Source organism: Eubalaena glacialis, chromosome 6 (assembly GCF_028564815.1).
Source record: "Eubalaena glacialis isolate mEubGla1 chromosome 6, mEubGla1.1.hap2.+ XY, whole genome shotgun sequence".
Taxonomy (NCBI): Eukaryota; Metazoa; Chordata; class Mammalia; order Artiodactyla; family Balaenidae; genus Eubalaena; species Eubalaena glacialis.
In genome coordinates, this window is record NC_083721.1 from 13,739,274 (window position 1) to 13,757,640 (window position 18,367).

Below are 18,367 nucleotides of genomic sequence, written 5' to 3' on the forward strand. Positions count from 1 at the left end.
TTTAGCCTTAATTTGAATGCACCAGGCTGGGTGTAGAATGTAAAAACTAGATAAATAGGTAAACAAACAAATGAATAAATGAAATAAAACAGGAAATCATTTTTTATTCTGGCTGAATACATGAGGGCTGTCGATTTTGTTTATTTGTTTAATATTTTTGCTGCTCTTCCTAAATGAATCATTTTGTGAAACAGTGGGCGGGATAAAGAGAATGCATGTTGGAGTTTTATGTGTTGTTACAAATTTCTTTTAGATGGCTGCTTTTGCGGCACGTGGTCTTCGGGGGTTGAGCAAGTAGGTAATTGTGAGTTTGTTGCTGAGCCGGTGGTGACACGGGACTGTCACATCCACGGGGTTGGGGTGTGGGACTTTCACACCGCAGGGACAGTCTGGCGGCCTTTCTCTTTGTAAGCCGCCTCCTTCCTCTTATGACTGTGGGTGACAACCTCAAAGGACCTCCTCACCACCCCCCCACCCACTTGTTTCCCTGCTTCTAATTGAAAACTCTTGTCTCTGGAAATGAATGCTAATTAGCTCTGGGCAGTCCTATCATGCATTCCAGACCCCCTGGCAGCTGTGATTTTGTTTTCCACTTAGCCAATGTATGAGAATCATTTTCAGAGCATTTCCAATTGGAAAGCCTTCTTTTTCCTTTTCAGTCCAAATTGTTATTGTCTTGGAAATGTTTGGTTTTGTAACAAAGCATTCGGGGGACATTGTGAAAACACGAACTGTTAAAAAAATGTTTTGGTTTTTAGTGTCTGCTCTCAACTCTGTGAGGGGTGTCTTCAAAGTTTGAGCCGGGCGGGTTTAATATTCCTGTGCAGTGCAGGATGCAGGCCAATCAGCTGATCTCAGTCTGCAGGGTAGAGACGCTCACATCCCGGGAGGCGGGTTTTTTTTTTTTTTTTTTTTTGCATTGTTTTCTTGCCTCTTGGCTCTCCCTTTCTGGAACTTCTGCTGTTTAGCCAGGTGAAATCAAAGCATAAATTCTGGTCTATCGGTTGGCCTTTGACACCCTCCCAGAGGGCACTGACGGGCAGAGGGGGCTGCTGTCGGGTCGCACTGTCTCTGTCCTCGCTCTGTAGAGATGCAGCCGTAGGTCTTCATGGCACAGCTGGCATGGGCTGTCTGGATGGGAGGATGCTCTCTCAGGAGCCAGAAGGCATTCGGTGCTCTCCGAGTATTTTAAGAAACTTCTGTTTCTTTGTGGAACGTGTCAGGAGGTAGAATTATCATGAGAATACATTCCCGATGATGTCTGCTTTGTGGAAAATAAAACGCAAGCCCAGGATTGAAAACAGTGGCAAGTCCGGTGAGTCTGTATATCGGACGCTTCACCTGGTGAGCACTGTTTGAATTCTATCTTGCTAGCCTTTGTTTATGTTACGACTTTCTAGCTGATTTGTTTCCCAGTTCAAATGATGGTGATATGCTTGTCCCATGTCCCCATACTGCAGCCTTCTGCCCTTTAGATCCCCTTGTTGATAGAGAATATACATTTTAACGTGGGAGTGGGGGTCATCAGTAGTTGGAGTGAAGTCGAGTTTGCCAAGAATCTTTACACGTATCTGTTTTTTCATTTCTAAATGACAGAAAGGTGGGTTATTATTATTTTTAAAATTAAATGTCATTTGAATGTTTCCCTCTTTCTTTTGGGTGTTGAGATTTTGAACATGTTTGTGTTAAATGTGTGATAAGTCTCCCCATCTCCACCTCCGATCAGGTAGCCTAAGTATTCAGCAAGCATTTCTGGAAGAAGGATGTTCAACTTGCCTCCTATAAAGTTTTAAGTGCTTTTGACTTTATTTCTGCTTACTTGAGAAGCAGGTGGATTTACAAGTGTTGGCCCAGGGAATGTATTAATGATTTAATGTCAACTGACCTATATTGTGTATGCCAATTCCTACGGTAATTGTTGCCTCTTTAATAAGAAAATTTTTTAGTGGGTTAAGGGGGAGGAATAATTTAAAATCAAATTAAACCTTTTAATAGTTAAATATTAATATTAGAGTCTGTTGACTATTAGACTTTGTGTCACTTAATGAAATTGAACTTGGACGGTGAGTACACCTGATTTACTCAAGTAAGCCTTTATCCTTATTGAATGTTTCTTCAAAGTTTGTTCAAAAGGAGACCAAAAAGATGAGAACAATAGGGGTTATCATTGTATATGAGGATCTCTGAAATTATGGAATATGTTACTTTGGTGTTTGTTTCCCAAAAAAGCTTAAATAAAGGCTATAAGATTTCAGGCCACTCTGGCCCCTTTTAAATCTGTGGGAAGTGTTAAATCGGTCAGACTCAAAGGACAGTTTTAGAACTCTGAACTCATCCCGAGATAGAAATTGCCTTTGGTGGTTGCATAACAGGAAGAGCTTTAACAGCTGGGTAGCTTGGGTTGATAGTGTGTACTTGAAAGCCTACCCCCCTCTTTTTGTACTTTCTTTTCATCTTCCACAGGAAGAAAGTGATATTATAAACATTGAACTTCACGCAGACCTCAGTAAACTAGCCCGTTTCCTCCTTCAATTGTCATGTTCATTTCTGTACGTTGGGTGGGTAACTCTTCATCCTGACAGTAGAGCAGCTCTGCCACCCTTTAACAGTTTTAACTGGCAGCTCTGAAATGCCCATAAGTGCTTTTCGTTTCCAGGGTGACTGATGGCAGTCCTCAAACGGGGAGAGGTTTGGACTTGGAGAAATGTGTCTGTCTTCTTCTTTCCAGCAATCCTTTGCTACTTGTACCAATTCCAGGAAACTTGGCTTTTAGGAGTTATGTTGAGGACCTCTCAAGGCAGCTCTCTTTCTGGGCTACAGTGCTTGATGTGTAAATGACCAGGATGCCATGTCACTCAGTGATAGAGTGAGGAAAGCACTGCACTCAACTCCTTCTACATCCTATATCCTGGCCAAGCTACATGGAGAAGGTCCTAATAGGTTTTTTAAAATTAATTTTTATTGGAGCATGGTTGCTTTACAATATTGTGTTAGTTTCTACTGTACAGCAAAGTGAATCAGCTATACGAATACATATATCCCCTCTTTTTTGGATTTCCTTCCCATTTAGGTCACCACAGAGCACTGAGTAGAGTTCCCTGACCTATACAGTAGGTTCTCATTAGTTATCTATTTTATACATAGTATCAATAGTGTATGTATGTCAATTCCAGTCTCCCAGTTCATCCCCCACCCCCCCACCCCAGGTCCTAATAGGTTTTGATGCAAATAAGTTTGGCCACAGTATGGGGGCAGGGGGACTTAAAAACTGGGCCACAACATGTAAAATCTCTAGGTTAGAGGTATTCTAAAGACGACTTGCATTTTATATTTGGGGGGGTAATATTTTAGTAAAACAAAATTCTCAAACTTGATGATATCCTTTGAAGTTGTTTCCAAGCAAAAATTTCATTAAGAGCCTTATAAATAACACCCCTTGACAATATATACAATATAACTTGTTATTCTGTGTCTTTTTGTTTGTTTATTTTATTAAATTTATTTATTATTTATTTAGATAGCATGGAATTGACAGTAAAAAGATTATGTCCATATTGACCCAGTTCCTTGATAAACCTGAGAGTTTATAACTTGAATCAGAGAACGGGCTTGCCAGTGGAGAAACCGTTTCCCCCCCGCCCCCCGATAAATCTGTCTTAGCTTAGGAAGACTCTGTCTTACAAGGAAGGGATGCCTAAGGCTCTGAACTCTCAGAAGAGGACTCAAGGATATTTTTAGGTATCCCCTGGGATGCTAAAGGTATTTCCTAATATAATCCAGGACTTGGCTCAAGAGCGGTGTGCCAGGAAGAAGGTGGGGAACCTGCCTGTTAGACGTGAGGTTGGGTAGGAGACAGCTAGGTGTAGAGCACTAGAGCCCTGGCCCACATCCCACTAACCTGAGCTTTCCCGATGGGCCTGCTTAAAACTCAGAATACTGAACCTTAGAGGTGGTGGACTTGACATAGGCAAAGTCAGGAACCCTACTCACACTCTTAAAAATGGAAACCTCAAAGTATTTATGGTGAAACGGAGGGAACGAAAACCCAGAAACTCCATGTCATGACTTTCATTATTCGAGCTAGATATTGCTGAGAATGGCAACAAGTCAGCGTGGTGCAAATTGGGAGCACAAAGGGAAATGTCTTTTGAATTTCCTGCCTTTGATATGTCAGAGTCCCAAGGTCATAACTTGCCTTTTCTTAAAGTGTGGGACATCCTTGGTGTAATCTGTGAGGACATTGGAGTTCTCATGGCAACTTGTCTAAATGATAAAACTGCAGAAAGGTCTCCTGTGTCTCTGATGGGAATACGGGGATGGATTTAGGTATCATGAGTAATAGCTTAATAGTTATTAATTTGCATGTAAATGACAGGCAGCTGTGGTTATTGTTGGGACATTTAGAAAAGCATTGTGTAAGCGAAGGTGCCAGTTATACATTTGTTTTGACGAGTGACAAATCGAAGTGACAGAGGAGAGTTTGGGATTAGCTGGAGGGCAGGGCACTTAAGCTGTCAGCTGTTACCACTGTCTTTCCATGGGATTTTGATTTGGTGAGGCACAACCCCCCTTCCATGATGTCTATGTTATAATGCAGTTGCCTTTTACAGTTATCATGAGGTCATCTAAAAGGCGTGTGGACATTTTTGTTAAAATGGACCTACTTGTTCCTTTTTAATTATTAGGACAAAGCCATATTTAACTGTTTATATTTAATGAGGACATTGAGTTTGTAAAACCCTAACATAACTAAATCAAACTGTTTAGTTTATTTCTACTGAAACAGGCTGTGATGAAAAAAAGTAGTTTTTCTTTTTTAACAGCCTTATTGGGACATAAGTCACATGCTGTACAGTTCAGCCCATTTTGGTGAGTTTTTCATCAGTCACCAAAGGGAGAATTCTTTGTGGGGATATTCAGTGTCTGACACACTGATTCCATAGGGAACATTTAACAGTGCCACTGACAGGTAACCAATACATTCCGGCATATAAGACTAGGATTTGTGCTAGCAATAAATAAGCTGTGTAACCATAAGTAAATTGGATCAGTAATTACGTGGATTTGGGTCCTGGCTCTGCTCTTTCCTGTCATGACATTGCTGCTAATGCATCCTTGTTAAGTTCTGATTTCCCGTGTCCTTGTCCTGTCTTTATTCCGGGCTTCCTTCCCTTTGGGCTATGCTAATGAGGGAAAGGCAATTTGCTAATGAGGAGAAGGCATGCTAATGTTAGCTGCCTTCCTCTGTGTTTAAGAATTGCCCCCATGGGATATACTTGGTTTGGTTCCTCTGCCTACCACAAAATGCCAGCCTTGACCTTCAGTTCTTTGCACCAACGGTTGTGTTTGGAAGGATGGTCTTCTCAGGATGTTCACTTTCAAGAGTGAGTAGGTGGGATACCCACCTACTCACTCCTGAAAGTAATTCTTTATCTGCACAGGTCTATATTGGAAATACTTTGTGCCTAGGAGTGAATTGGACAATAGAAACAGGGAAGAGCAGTCCAAGAAGGCAGCCACTACTTTCAAGGAGATATGCATGAGACATTTGTAGAGTGGTACATTCGAACAAATACTAATAAACTAATAAACTAGATGTTGTGCTACAAAATAGCCTTTGGAGTAATACCATAGAGAGCTTTAAAAAAATACTAACATTTGCACATCCCATCCTACAGATTCTGATCGAATTGATCTGGATGGTGCACTAGGCATTGGGAGGTTTAAAAACTCCCCAGGTAATTCCTATATGCAGCCAAGGTGGGGGATTACTGATTCCACAGGATTTTCAGTGGTCCATCTTCAACCCTTGCTTTGAAGAACTGTTTTGCATAACTTGAAAAGTTGGAGTTTTAGAATTCTAGATTCCCAAACTTCCACCTGAATCATCCTGGACAGAGATTGGGTGGGGATTGAGCTCTCCTATTGAGGTCTTTTTCAGGGGCCAATGCCCCTTAGTTTTAGTTGGAGGAGGGGGGAGGTGGTGGGTGCTGGTGGTGGTGGAATCTTTCTGCCTTGGAGAAGCTGGAGAGACAGAAACTTAAAAAAAAAAGTATATATATATATATATCTGTTGTTATCTAGAGAGTTGCCTCCGTGTCAATTTTTAATAGAGACAGAAGACTCTTTGCTTATAAAATCATCTTCCAGCTTTGCAAAGTAAATATGTATAGTGCACTGAACAGAGAGTCTGATAATAAATTACCCTTGTATTTTGGGTGAAATGCACTTGTCCGTATCTTCCTCTCCTCATTGGAGAGCTTCTTGCAGAGTGGTTAAGAACACAGGCTTTGAGCCATGCTGCCTGGTTCAGATCTGAGCTGTGCAATCTTGGATGAGTCACTTAACCTCTCTGGGCCTCTGTTGTCTCAACTGTAAAATAGGAATGATAATGGCCCTCACTTACCAAGTGGGAGGATTAAATGAATCAGACCACTGCCTGGCATGCAGTGATCACTCAGTATATGTCAGCAGTTGTTATTATGGTTGTTTTGAGCATTCAGTGAGCTCTCAGATGTGTGGAGCAATTTGGGGAAACGAGAGATGTGATTCATGTGTGGCAGTTCATTAACCAGGAAGAATATCTTTAGGAGGGACAGATGTCAGACAAGTCTCTCTAGTGAGGGATAACTTCGTCTGTCTTGCCTTTTCAACTGTGCTCTGAAGAGCACGGAACAGGTGGCCGCGTTTTGCCGCAGTCTGCACGAGATGAACCCCTCTGACCCGAGCCCGTCCCCCCAGGACTCTGCCGGGCCTCAGCTGGCCACCATGAGACAGCTAACGGACGCCGATAAGCTGCGCAAGGTCATCTGTGAGCTCCTGGAGACAGAGCGCACCTATGTGAAAGTACGTCTTCTCCTGCCCTCCCTCCTGCATCCTTCCTCCCGTCCTTCGGAAGGATGCAGGCTCTGTGTTTATACTGATGTTGACTAACAGCAAAGCCAGATCACGGTCTTGAAGAGTATCTTGGTCTCTCCTATGGAATTTGGCCTCGATTCTGAATGTTACGATCTCCTTTTGTGTTTTAGGGAAGCATATCTATTCTTATAGCACTTCGTTGGTATAAATAACTGATTGATTGACTCAGAAAGGAGATGATGGTGAATGTTAAGTGAACCTTCTGACCTTTCTAAATATGTTGTTGAGCTCATACTAAAATTGAATTCGTTTTTGACAAATTCAAGTAGTAGTATCTTCACAGTCTACTTTGAGTCTAGGTAGCAGGATATCAGGACTGTTTTGTGTTATCATTTGTTCTGACATTTAGTTATATTCCTGAAACGATATCATTTGTTCCTATATAATTTATAATACATACAACTATTGTTTAAAAGTGATTAAAGAAGACAATTTAAAAGCGATAAAAACTTTATTTAAAACTTTATTCACGAAGTGGACAGTCTCCTTTTGTAGAACTGCAAAATGGGACAGAAGGCAAGAAGCTTTCATAGGGTAAAGAATAAAGAACAAGAAAGAGACAAATAGACAATACTTGATTGACTGGGGCCACGTCGTCAACCTTGGTTGGGGTGAGAAGGCCCAGAGTTGGCCTGGCGTTTGGAAATTGGCTGAGTGGGATATACTACGTTCTTGTCAAGTGGTGTATTGACAGGGACACAAAAATGATCTAAATTTAAGTTTGCTGACACGACACCCCAGGCAGAAATGGCTCCATCTTGGGCCTAGAAAGCTATTTCAACACTATATAATTTATAATATATTCCTATAACTATATAATTCATCTAATTATGATAATTGTATAATGATATACTCCAACTGTATAATTTAGTTATGCTTAGTTCCATGTTACAATAGTGTGATCTGTTTTAGTCTTTAAGTCAGAGGTCAGCAAGTTATGGTCCTTGGGCCAAATCCAGCTCTCTGCCTGTTTTTACAAATAAAGTTTTATTGGAACACAGCTACACACATTCACTTATGTATTATTTATGCCGCTTTCCTGCTACAGCAGCAGAGTTACATAGTTGCGACAGAGACCATATGGCCTGCAAAGTCTGAAATATTTTGAGAAAAGGTTGGCTCATTTCTGCCTCAATGGACCTCAGTGACCTAAAGACTGAAATGTTAGCATTTGGGACATAATTTTTTTTTCTTTAGATTCTTTATAGACTTTTAGAAGTGCTAATCCCATATTCTTTCAACCCTTAGGACTTAAACTGTCTCATGGAGAGATACCTAAAACCTCTTCAGAAAGAAACTTTTCTCACCCAAGATGAGGTATGGTGGCAATTGTCTGAACTTTGTGAGGGTCACACTATAGCTTGACTTGGTGAAGAGGAAGGACTGGGGAGTACACACAGTACTGAGAGCATTTTGAATTCATTTAATTGTAATAAATAGGTCGAATTATTGCCTGCAGAGCTCTTGGTGTGCACTTGGAGAGGAAGGAGGGAGCTGCCCCACCTTCTGGTGGTGGGAGCTTTACCATAATTATAAGTATGGGTAGAAAAACTTCGAAATCAGAAGGAAATAAAGGTTCTGCGCACTAATGAAATATGGGGTTGATGAAATTCTTTTGCATTTTCCAGCTTGATGTGCTCTTTGGAAATTTAACTGAAATGGTAGAGTTTCAAGTAGAATTCCTTAAAACTCTAGAAGATGGAGTGAGATTGGTACCTGATCTGGAAAAGCTTGAGAAAGTTGATCAATTTAAGGTAAGTCTCATCCTCAAATAGTGTAAAGCTGCCTCTTGATGTCAAGGGTGGGCTATCCTATAGGTCAAGTCAAATCTCCTAATAACACATCGCAGGAGGCATTGTTGCCGTGGTCTTGAGTCTTCACTGAACTGCCAGTGGAGTCATTTCCTAAAGGGAGTCTGAGAGTGGAACGGACTGCATCTTGCTTTTCTGGCTGAGGTAGAACCAGTACCATTGACTTGCATTAAACTGGTGTATCTGCTGACTTCTACTTTGCAAGATGTGCCTACCTTTTGTTCTGTTTATGTAGGGGCCTTTAATACTTGCTATTAGCAAATTAGACTAGCACTCTTGGTTTTCCAATAAACAAATTAACTTATCTTGTTCTGGGAAACTGGTTAATGGAAGTGCTTATCAATTATCTAGGAGGAAGACAAGGAAGACAATCTTCCAGCACACAGTGTCCTTGTAGGCTTTTTTTTTTTTTAATTTTTAATTTTTTAATTTATTTTATTTTTGGCTGCGTTGGGTCTTTGTTGCTACACGTGGGCTTTCTCTAGTTGCGGCAAGCGGGGGCTACTCTTCATTGCGGTGCACAGGCTTCTCATTGCAGTGGCTTCTCTTGGTTGCGGAGCACAGGCTCTAGGCGCGCGGGCTTCAGTAGTTGTGGCATGCTGGCTCAGTAGTGGCTCCCGGGCTCTAGTGTGCAGGCTCAGTAGTTGTGGTGCACGGGCTTAGTTGCTCCGTGGTATGTGGGATCTTCCCAGACCAGGGCTCGAACCCGTGTCCCCTGCATTGGCAGGAGGATTCTTAACCACTACACCACCAGGGAAGCCATGTCCTTGTAGCCTTAATGAGGATTTATGACTAGTACCTCAGTGAGGATGCTGACAGCTTGTCTCCTTCTCCTTGGTTGGCTTTCCCTTATTACAGAAATTTCCTGTGCTGTGTTTCTGATTGACAGAGGCTCATTGATTCATGCACAATGGTGTTGGCTTACATGTCACCCTCATGTACTTTTAAAAAACAGATTAATTGAGGTATAATTGATATACAATACACTACTTATATTTAAAGTGTACAGTTTGATGAATTTTGACATACGTGTACACCTGTGAAACCATCACTTCAATCAGGATAATGAACATAATATCACCCCTAATTGTTTTTCCTGCTCTTTTGTGATTCCTCTCTCCTTCCTCTTACGGCCGCCTCTTAGCCACAGGCAACTATGTCTGCTTTCTGTTACTACAGATTAGTTTGCATTCTGGAATTGTATATAAATGGAAACATATAGCATATACGCTTTTTTATGTGGTATCTTTTACTGTGTAATTATGTTGCGTTCCATCCCTGTTGTTACATATACGCGTAATTATTACTTTTTTACTGCTGAGTAGTATTCCATTGTGTGGATGTACTGCACTTTGTGATCCTTTCCCCTTTCTTGGGCATTTGGGTTTTTTCCAGTTTTTGGTGATTACACATAAAGCTGCTGTGAACATTTATGTACAAGTTTTAGTATGAATATATGCTTCCATTTCTCTTGGGTAAATACCTAGGAATGGAATGGTTAGGTCATATGGTAAGTATATGTTTAACTGTTTAAGAAACAGTTGAACTATTTTCCAAACCGGTTCCAGTGTACAGTCCCACCAGCTGTTCCTCCTCAATCTTACAACAAGGTCGGGTCACTCTTTTTAATTTTAGCCATTTTAGCAGGTAGGTGGTGGCACTTCATTGTGGCTTTAATTTTAGTTTCTCTAATGACATGACTATTAGTATCTTTCTATGTGCTAATTTGCTTTCAGTATATCCTCTTTGGTGAAGTGTCTTTTCAAATCATTTGCCCATTTATTATATTGGATTGTTTTCTTATCATTGAGTTTTGAGAGTTCTTTGGAAATTTTGTGTATGAGCCCTTTACCGATATATGATTTGTAAATATTTTCTTCTTGTCATACAGTATCTCCCAAAGAGCAGAAGTTTTCTTTTTTTAAGTTGATTTCTTTTTTTTTAATTGAGTATAGTTGATTTACAATGTTATGTTAGTTTCAGGTGTATAGCAGAGTGATTCAGTTACACACGTACATACGTATACGACTATTCTTTTTCAGAGTCTTTTCCCTTATAGGTTATTACAAAATATTGAGTATAGTTCCCTGTGCTATACAGTAGGTCCTTGTTGGTTATATATTTTATATATGGTAGTATGTATATGTTAATCCCAACCTCCTAATTTATCCCTCCCCTGAGAAGTTTTTATTTTTTAATGAAATCCAAGTTTTTAAATTTTTTCTCTTTTGGGTTGTACTTTTGCTGTCTTATCTATGAAATCTTTGCCTAAACCAGGGTCATAAAGATTTTCTCCTATGGTTTCTCCTAAAAGTTTCATAATTTGGGGTTTATATTTTGGTCTCTGATCTGGTGTGAATCAAAGTCAATTTTTTTGCATATGAATATTTAATGTTTCTAGCACTATTTTTTGAAATGACTATCCTTCGATCCTTTTCACCTGAATTGCTTTTGCACTTGTGTTGAACTTGGGTTCAGTTGTCCATATAGGTGGGGACCCCCATACACTTTGACTCTCTTCTAACACTTGCAGAAACCTGGCTGTGTAATGTTAGTATGTATACAGGTTTGTAGGATGAGATGAAGACTACCCCTTCGATATATTTTTTTGTGTCATCTCTTTACAGTCCCTCTCTGCAACAGGAGTCATTTAGAATGCACACACACATTCATACACATAAGCATATGGACATATATTCATGTATAGTTCTCTATTTTTATTTGGATGTAATTTCAGACTTACAGAAAGGTTGCAAGGATAGTATAAAGAATTCCCAGATAGCCTTCTCCCAGCCTTCTTCCAAATGTTAACACATTTGCTTTATCCTTTCTCTCCCTACCTATTTCCTTTATGGATGTGTGTGTGTGTGTCTGTGTGTGTGTGTCTCTGTATATAGAATATAATTGTTTTCCCTGAACCATTTAAGAGTAAGTTGCAGGCATAATATCCCTTTAACCCTAACTACTGCACATAGTTCATTTTTTGTGTGTTCAGAAATTGCTTGTGTTAGTTCACTTTTCTTCTCTTCAGGGTAGTTGGTCATACTATCCATTTGAAGTACAGTTTGGTTCATTGATAAATTAAGTAATAGGATATTAGAACACCATGATAAGGGCCAGTAGTTTGTCAGTTAATCAAAAAGTTGCTTAATGTGGAACATAATAAAAATGCGGACAGACCCGAAAACATTTGGTTTTAATCTAAAATATCTAACATTCATTATATTCATGTAGCAGGCTTTTGCTATGGGTCCAGTTCTTTGCGTTTAGAGTCAGTTGATCACTTCAGGAGAGTTTAGTTATCAGAACTGTGATATGAACATAACTGTGTTATGAGCAGAGTTATTCTAGGGAGGGGTTGGTGCGTGATCCTTTTAGCAAGTTCACTCTAAGCAGTCACTGTTGTAAATTCCATTTAAGTGGAACCTTCTTCCCCGACCTTCATTTCACTAATTTAGTGCCTAATCTGACCCTCTCCATTCCATCTGTAAGACATGACAACTGGTGCACGTTCAATATTCTTGGCCCTGGGGCTGCTCTCTGGCACTTCTGAGTTGGCTTCTGGACAGTCAGTAATCACTCTTAAACCTGTTGCTCTTGGTTTCCGCCATTGCTGCTTCATTTAAATCCTGATTATATATTTGCCAAAAATATAAAAACTTGTTAAAATATTCAAATTGTGTTGCCTAAGACAGTATTAGAAAAAAAAAAAATTGGTTCTGAGGGCAAATAAGTTTTGATAAAATTTCCCCTTGGAAGTTTGCAGTGTCCGTCAGCCAATGAGAGGCTCTGTGAAGTCCTGCAGAAGAGAAACATGGGGGAAATGCAGTCTTTGTGTAGAAACCCCTCGTGTTTGTGCACACTTTGTGCTCTGAGATCATTTTTTAAGGCTGGAAGAACAAATGAATACCTTAATGTTCTATCTGTGTTTGCTGTATGGGATGTGCCTAGTAAATATAAAGTTAAACAAATGAATGACTTGATATGGCTAAAGTAAGACATTACAATTAGAGCTTTTTCTTCTATAGTTTTTCTCGTTTGATTGTTGAATATGGCTCAAAGGATGACTATACCTACAGAGTCAGACTGCCCCTCTCGAAACCCTCTCGGTCAAGGGGGGTGAGGTTTGGGGAGGGATGGGGCTTGAAAAGTAAAGGAGGAAAAGTACAACATGTAGGAAAAGAATTTAGGCCTCTAATTACCAGTTATGTGTGGTTCATAATAAACCTTTTTTGTTTTTTTAATAGACAGTCTATCAGATTTCTCTGCATTGTTCATTCAATAAAGTGCACTTTGTGGAACCCAATTTATCACTCAAATCCAAAACACACATGTATGGGGTCTAAAAAAAAAGTGGTTCTGAAGAACGTAAGGGCAGGACAGGAATAAAGACGCAGACGTAGAGAATAGACTTGAGGACACGGGGAGGGGGAAGGGTAAGCTGGGACGAAGTGAGAGTGTGGCATGGACATATCTACACTACCAAATGTAAAATCGATAGCTAGTGGGAAGCAGCCGCATAGCACAGAGAGATCAGCTCGGTGCTTTGTGACCACCTAGAGGGGTGGGATAGGGAGGGTGGGAGGGAGACGCAAGAGGGAGGAGATATGGGGATGTATGTGTATGTATAGCTTATTTTTTTGCTTTGAACGTACGTTTTAAATTCTAAACTTAAATAAGCAATACCTCTTTCTGAACTAGACTAGATCATTGTGAAACCTTATAGAAGATACTTTTCTGAGGCCTGTTACATATATTTATATAAAATGTGTAGGATAAAAAGTATCCCACCTCGGGCATATTAAATTCCTAATAGGGAAAGCCTCCACCTAGGTTTGATCCTGTTGGGGCAGAGGGTATGGCCTGGGAGACAGTACTAATTCCTGTAGTTGAGTCTATTTCTTATATTCTTATCTATTCCTGCTAGAAGAGAGCATGGCATTGGAGAGGGTGGAGTTAGTGATTAGGGAAATGTGTTTTCTATTTTGGGAGATTTATGTGTTTCCTGCCTTTATTTGGTTTGTCACTTCTACCTCCCAACAGGAACTAATGAGAGAATTCAGGGGATTTCTGTCTTTTCCAAAATGCCATACCTACTTTCTCGTTAACATTCAAACATCCCAGATAGGTCACTGAAAGACACAAGCCTGGAAAACCAGTGACATCTTGACTGTAATTACCGGAAACCAAATCCAGCATCTATTACACAAATATGTAAGCCCACACACTTTCCGATAGGCCATCAGTGAGCTGAGACAGGCTGTGACAGGTGTGAATGATGCTGATTTGTGGGGAGAGTCAGGCAGATGCAAGCTCCCTGCTGTATCCTGCTGATATTTCCAGATGAGGAGGACCGTAAGCTAACTGCATTGTTTCTCGTTAAATCCAGAAAGTGCTGTTCTCTCTGGGGGGATCCTTTCTGTATTATGCTGACCGCTTCAAGCTCTACAGTGCCTTCTGTGCCAGCCACACGAAGGTCCCCAAAGTACTGGTGAAAGGTAAGGCCTGCGAGGACTGGGTAGCAGGTGGGCCTGTTCATTGTCAGTTCACATCTGTGTGGCCAACTGTGGTTGGGGGCTTCTGGACAGAAATCTAAGAGTCATTGTTGTGCCAGATGGATGTTCCAACAGGCCACAAATAAGGGTACAGTTATTCCTCGGTATCTGTGGGGGATTGGTTCCAGGACCCTGCCCCCCGCCATGGATACCAAAATTCGAGGATGCTCAAGTCCGTTATATAAAATGCGTAGTGCGTGCATATAACCTGTGCACATCCTCCCATATACTTTAAATCATCTCTAGATTACTTATAATACCTAATAAAATATAAGTGCCATGTAAATAGCTGTCAGTGTGCAGCGAATTCAAGTTTTGCTTTTTGGAACTTTCTGGAATTTTTGTTTCCAGATATATCCTATCCCTGGTGAGTTGAATTCACAATGCAGAAGCTGTGCATAGAACCTGTAGATACGGGGGACCGACTGTACTGAGAAATGAAATGCAATATATCTTGAATTAACAGTTTTGTCAATTTTATCGTCATGAACGTTTTGACTCAGTTATTTGGGGCCAGAATTGATGAGTCATTTTGCAATTATGCAGAAACGGAGGGAGTTTAGAATTCCCCAGCTTTATTTCTATTTTTCATTAATTTTGTTATAACCTACCACACTTCATACACCTTTCTGTGGCATTTCATTTTTCCCTCACCTATTTTTGTTCTCAGGTGTGTGATAATAGTCACCACCATCACTACTAAAATTGTTTCAATTATTTACAAAAATCACTCCAGCTGTAATTATATTTTGCATGGAAAAGAGGAGAATTTTTAGATTGGCAAGCTGGTGTTTCTAAGTGTTCTAGGAAGACGATGGGGTGTTCTGAGAGTCTCCAGAAAGTTGTTTCGCTTCCATAGTTCTGCATGTGACTGTTCATAGGTTAAAGGATTAGAGAAACATGTCCTTGGTAAACAGTAGAACCAAGAGAAAGTTCGATTTCAAAGAATCTCTGGAAATCAGCCTACTCTTCTTTAACACTTTACTGTGGCTGCCATGTAAACAGCTGCTGAATTTGTAAGTAATTTACTTATATTTACGTTTGTTGCCAAAGAGAACTAGCTTGATTTAATTCAAAACGTATTATAATAAACATTAATACAACACAGGTCTCTGGACAACAAAAGATCCTGCCCCAGATAATGACATACTTAATGATAGTCATAGTCTAGGCAAAAGAGTTCTACTTCAGCACAAAAAACTTAAAGGGAACCTGGGAATTTCCTTGTCCTTCTGTAGGACAAGGAAATTGTCCCGCTCTATGGCCTAGTCTGTGGTTTTACACATGCTGAATTGGTCATATAGTTCTGTGTGTGTGCATCTTTTTAAACTTTAACTGAATGCTACGTTATGAGAGTTTTTAACATAACAGTTTTAGAGCACTTTGCTCTAGGGTAATATTATATACTCATCAGAGTTCTTAAAGCAATTGTGTTCTTTTTAATCATTTGATTAGATTAAATTCTGCCCCTATAGATTTTAAAAATTCAAAACCATTATTTTTTGCACCTGAAAAATATTAGAAAATCCTTCAAAACCATCCCTTAAAACATTAGGTGTGACCCACATTTTTCTAATGGCCAAATGTGCCAAGAGGATGAAGAGAACTCTTTGAGGACAAAAAGCCTATGATTCTTGACAGACTCCCATCTAGGTTGCATGGGAGTGACGCTCCTTACCGCTCATAGAGCTGAGAACCATGCCCTCTTTTGCCCTGATGTGAAATACACTTGATGGGTTAAACGCACATGGCCATGTTTTTGGACATGAGGACTTTAGGGGGAATTCCTAGGCCCCTTGTGGACATGGACCAAGACTCGGGATGTCCACGGAAGCTGCAGCCTCCTCGTGCATCAGCTCTGGGCCTGGGCTCACTTCCGAGGCCATGGGCTCCTCCTCAGCCACCTCATTCCCAGTCTTCTTTCTCTTCAAGGATTTGGTGGCTGGACCCATGGAGTCTGATTCCTCTTAATGGGGCTTAAACAAAATGAAAAGATTGTAGTCTTTACAAGGCCTTCCCTACATGATTGCTGTTTTTCTTAATTGAATAAAGATAGTGAGAAGAATCATTTTACAGTTTCATGGTGTCCTTTTACAACATCTTCTGTTCTTAGCTCACATTCCTAATCACTGGAGATGGAAATATATTTTTATCAGAAGCTTAAGAAATATATGCCTACAGTTGGTCATTTTGATATATTGTCCTTTCTTCTTCCCATTCTTTGCCCTCACTTCAGCCTCTCTGTCCGCCATTTCTTTGCACCTGGAAGGCATAAGCCGTGTCTTCCTAATTATCCACTGGCAGGTACCTTTGTAATTGTCTGGGGACCCACAACTCCCCAGGGCTGCTTTTCAGCCCAGCTGGGACACAGATAAAAGCCCAGCTGGTGAGGAAAATGCTGCCTGAGTTACCTTAGGGCAGATGTATGTTTCCCTCTGAAATAAATCCTAATAGCTGGTAGCACTGAATTAACATAGAACAGATCTTAAGAGGCGTTCACTGCAGGGGATCAGCCTTGCTCCACTTACCAGAGCTGCAAGGCGCTGCTGCTGCTTTTTATTTTCCTTCCTTTTCTCAAAAGAGGTTCTACCAGCAAGGAAATGCTTGAAAGATTAGAAAAACTGGCGTAAGGAGTGTTTTAAAACGTAGGCTTTCATATTATTCAGATATGGTGAGGCCAACAGATCAGGAGACAATTGCCATCAGAAAGATAGTTTGTTACTCATGGTTCCCAAGAGAAGGGGGAGTGTTATGCCATGCAGGGCCATGAGGGGAAGCACCAGAGCCCACCAGGAGACAGAATGAGTGAGGGGGAAGACATGGGCAAGACCCTTTATTGTGGTTTCTACAGGAAGGAATGGGTGAGGCAGGGTAAACAGGTTTAGGATTGGGTAATTTGAATAATCTCAGCAGGCTCTGGGGTGGAGGGGCTGTCCTGAGTTGTCTGGTACCTGGCTCTGGGGTGATCAGGGCAGGGGAAATAGTGGCCTAGAGTATAAAAGCCTAATCAAAGAGAGAAGGAGGCAGGTGGCTCTGGATTGGTTGGCTTGCATGTGAAAGGCATGCTTCCAGGTGAGTCCTTTACTATCTAGGAATTGGCTAGCTCTGAGATGGGCAGTTTCCCCAGGGTCCGTAAGGCCTCAGATGTCAAAGTATCAGAATAAGAAGACATTCTTAATGCAAGGACGATCAACAGCAGCCCCTGAAAATCTATGTGTGTAAGATTTACAAACTCTGCTATCCCTTAACTCACTGGGCCGCCCCTCAAATAAACAAATAAATCTGATGGACAGGCCCTTGCAGTTGTCCCTCTGAGCCCTCTTTCCCCCCCCGACAACTCACTGTACTCTCAGTCCTGTAAAAAGGCACCTTGGAATTAGTGAAATTGTGAGAAGGGAGTCATTTGGACATCCTGCCCAGACAACCTGTATTTAAACTCTTCCAGCCAAGATGGACGTGGCTTTCAAGGCGTTCCTGGATGCCCAGAACCCGAAGCAGCAGCACTCGTCCACCCTGGAGTCTTACCTCATCAAGCCCATCCAGAGGATCCTCAAGTACCCGCTTCTGCTGAAGGAGCTTTTTGCTCTGACGGACGCGGAGAGCGAGGAACACTACCACCTGGATTGTGAGTCATGGGCCCCTGAGATCTGCTCCTTGCTCGTGTCGCCATGAGAGTCTTGAAACAGCCTTTTCATTTACTTCATGACCTCTTTTCTTCTAGTGGCCATCAAGACTATGAATAAGGTTGCAAGTCATATCAATGAAATGCAGAAAATCCATGAAGAATTTGGGGCTGTGTTTGACCAGCTGATTGCTGAACAGACTGGTGAGAAAAAAGAGGTAAGGACCCCCCCTTCTTCCCAGCACACTTGTCCATAGAGCTGGGTTGGTTTGTTTCTTTTTAAGGTGCTATTTGTAAGTAAAATAGTTACAAGGATAGTGTTTTTGTTGGTGAAACCTTTTTTTTAAATGAAAGTATAATTAATTTACAGTGTTGTGTTAGTTTCTGGTGTACAGCAAAGTAATTCAGCTTCTTTTTCAGATTCTTTTCCATTGTAGTTTATTACAGGACATTGAATATAG

At 40.9% G+C, this 18,367-nt stretch overlaps 1 protein-coding gene across 3 annotated transcripts in view; it reads left to right on the plus strand.

The window, feature by feature from the left end:
- The window catches only part of TIAM1 (TIAM Rac1 associated GEF 1), a 151,203-nt gene that overhangs the window by 111,792 nt on the left and 21,044 nt on the right, over positions 1–18,367 (plus strand). For 2 of the 3 annotated variants that reach the window (XM_061192920.1, XM_061192921.1), the window contains exons 15-20: positions 6,667–6,846; positions 8,167–8,235; positions 8,547–8,672; positions 14,119–14,227; positions 17,730–17,909; positions 18,006–18,124. In XM_061192920.1, coding sequence (XP_061048903.1) covers positions 6,667–6,846; positions 8,167–8,235; positions 8,547–8,672; positions 14,119–14,227; positions 17,730–17,909; positions 18,006–18,124 — 783 coding nt within the window. Of the gene's footprint in view, positions 1–1,107; positions 1,345–6,666; positions 6,847–8,166; positions 8,236–8,546; positions 8,673–14,118; positions 14,228–17,729; positions 17,910–18,005; positions 18,125–18,367 lie in introns of those variants that run through there. The other variant, XM_061192923.1, reaches the window with a different exon arrangement.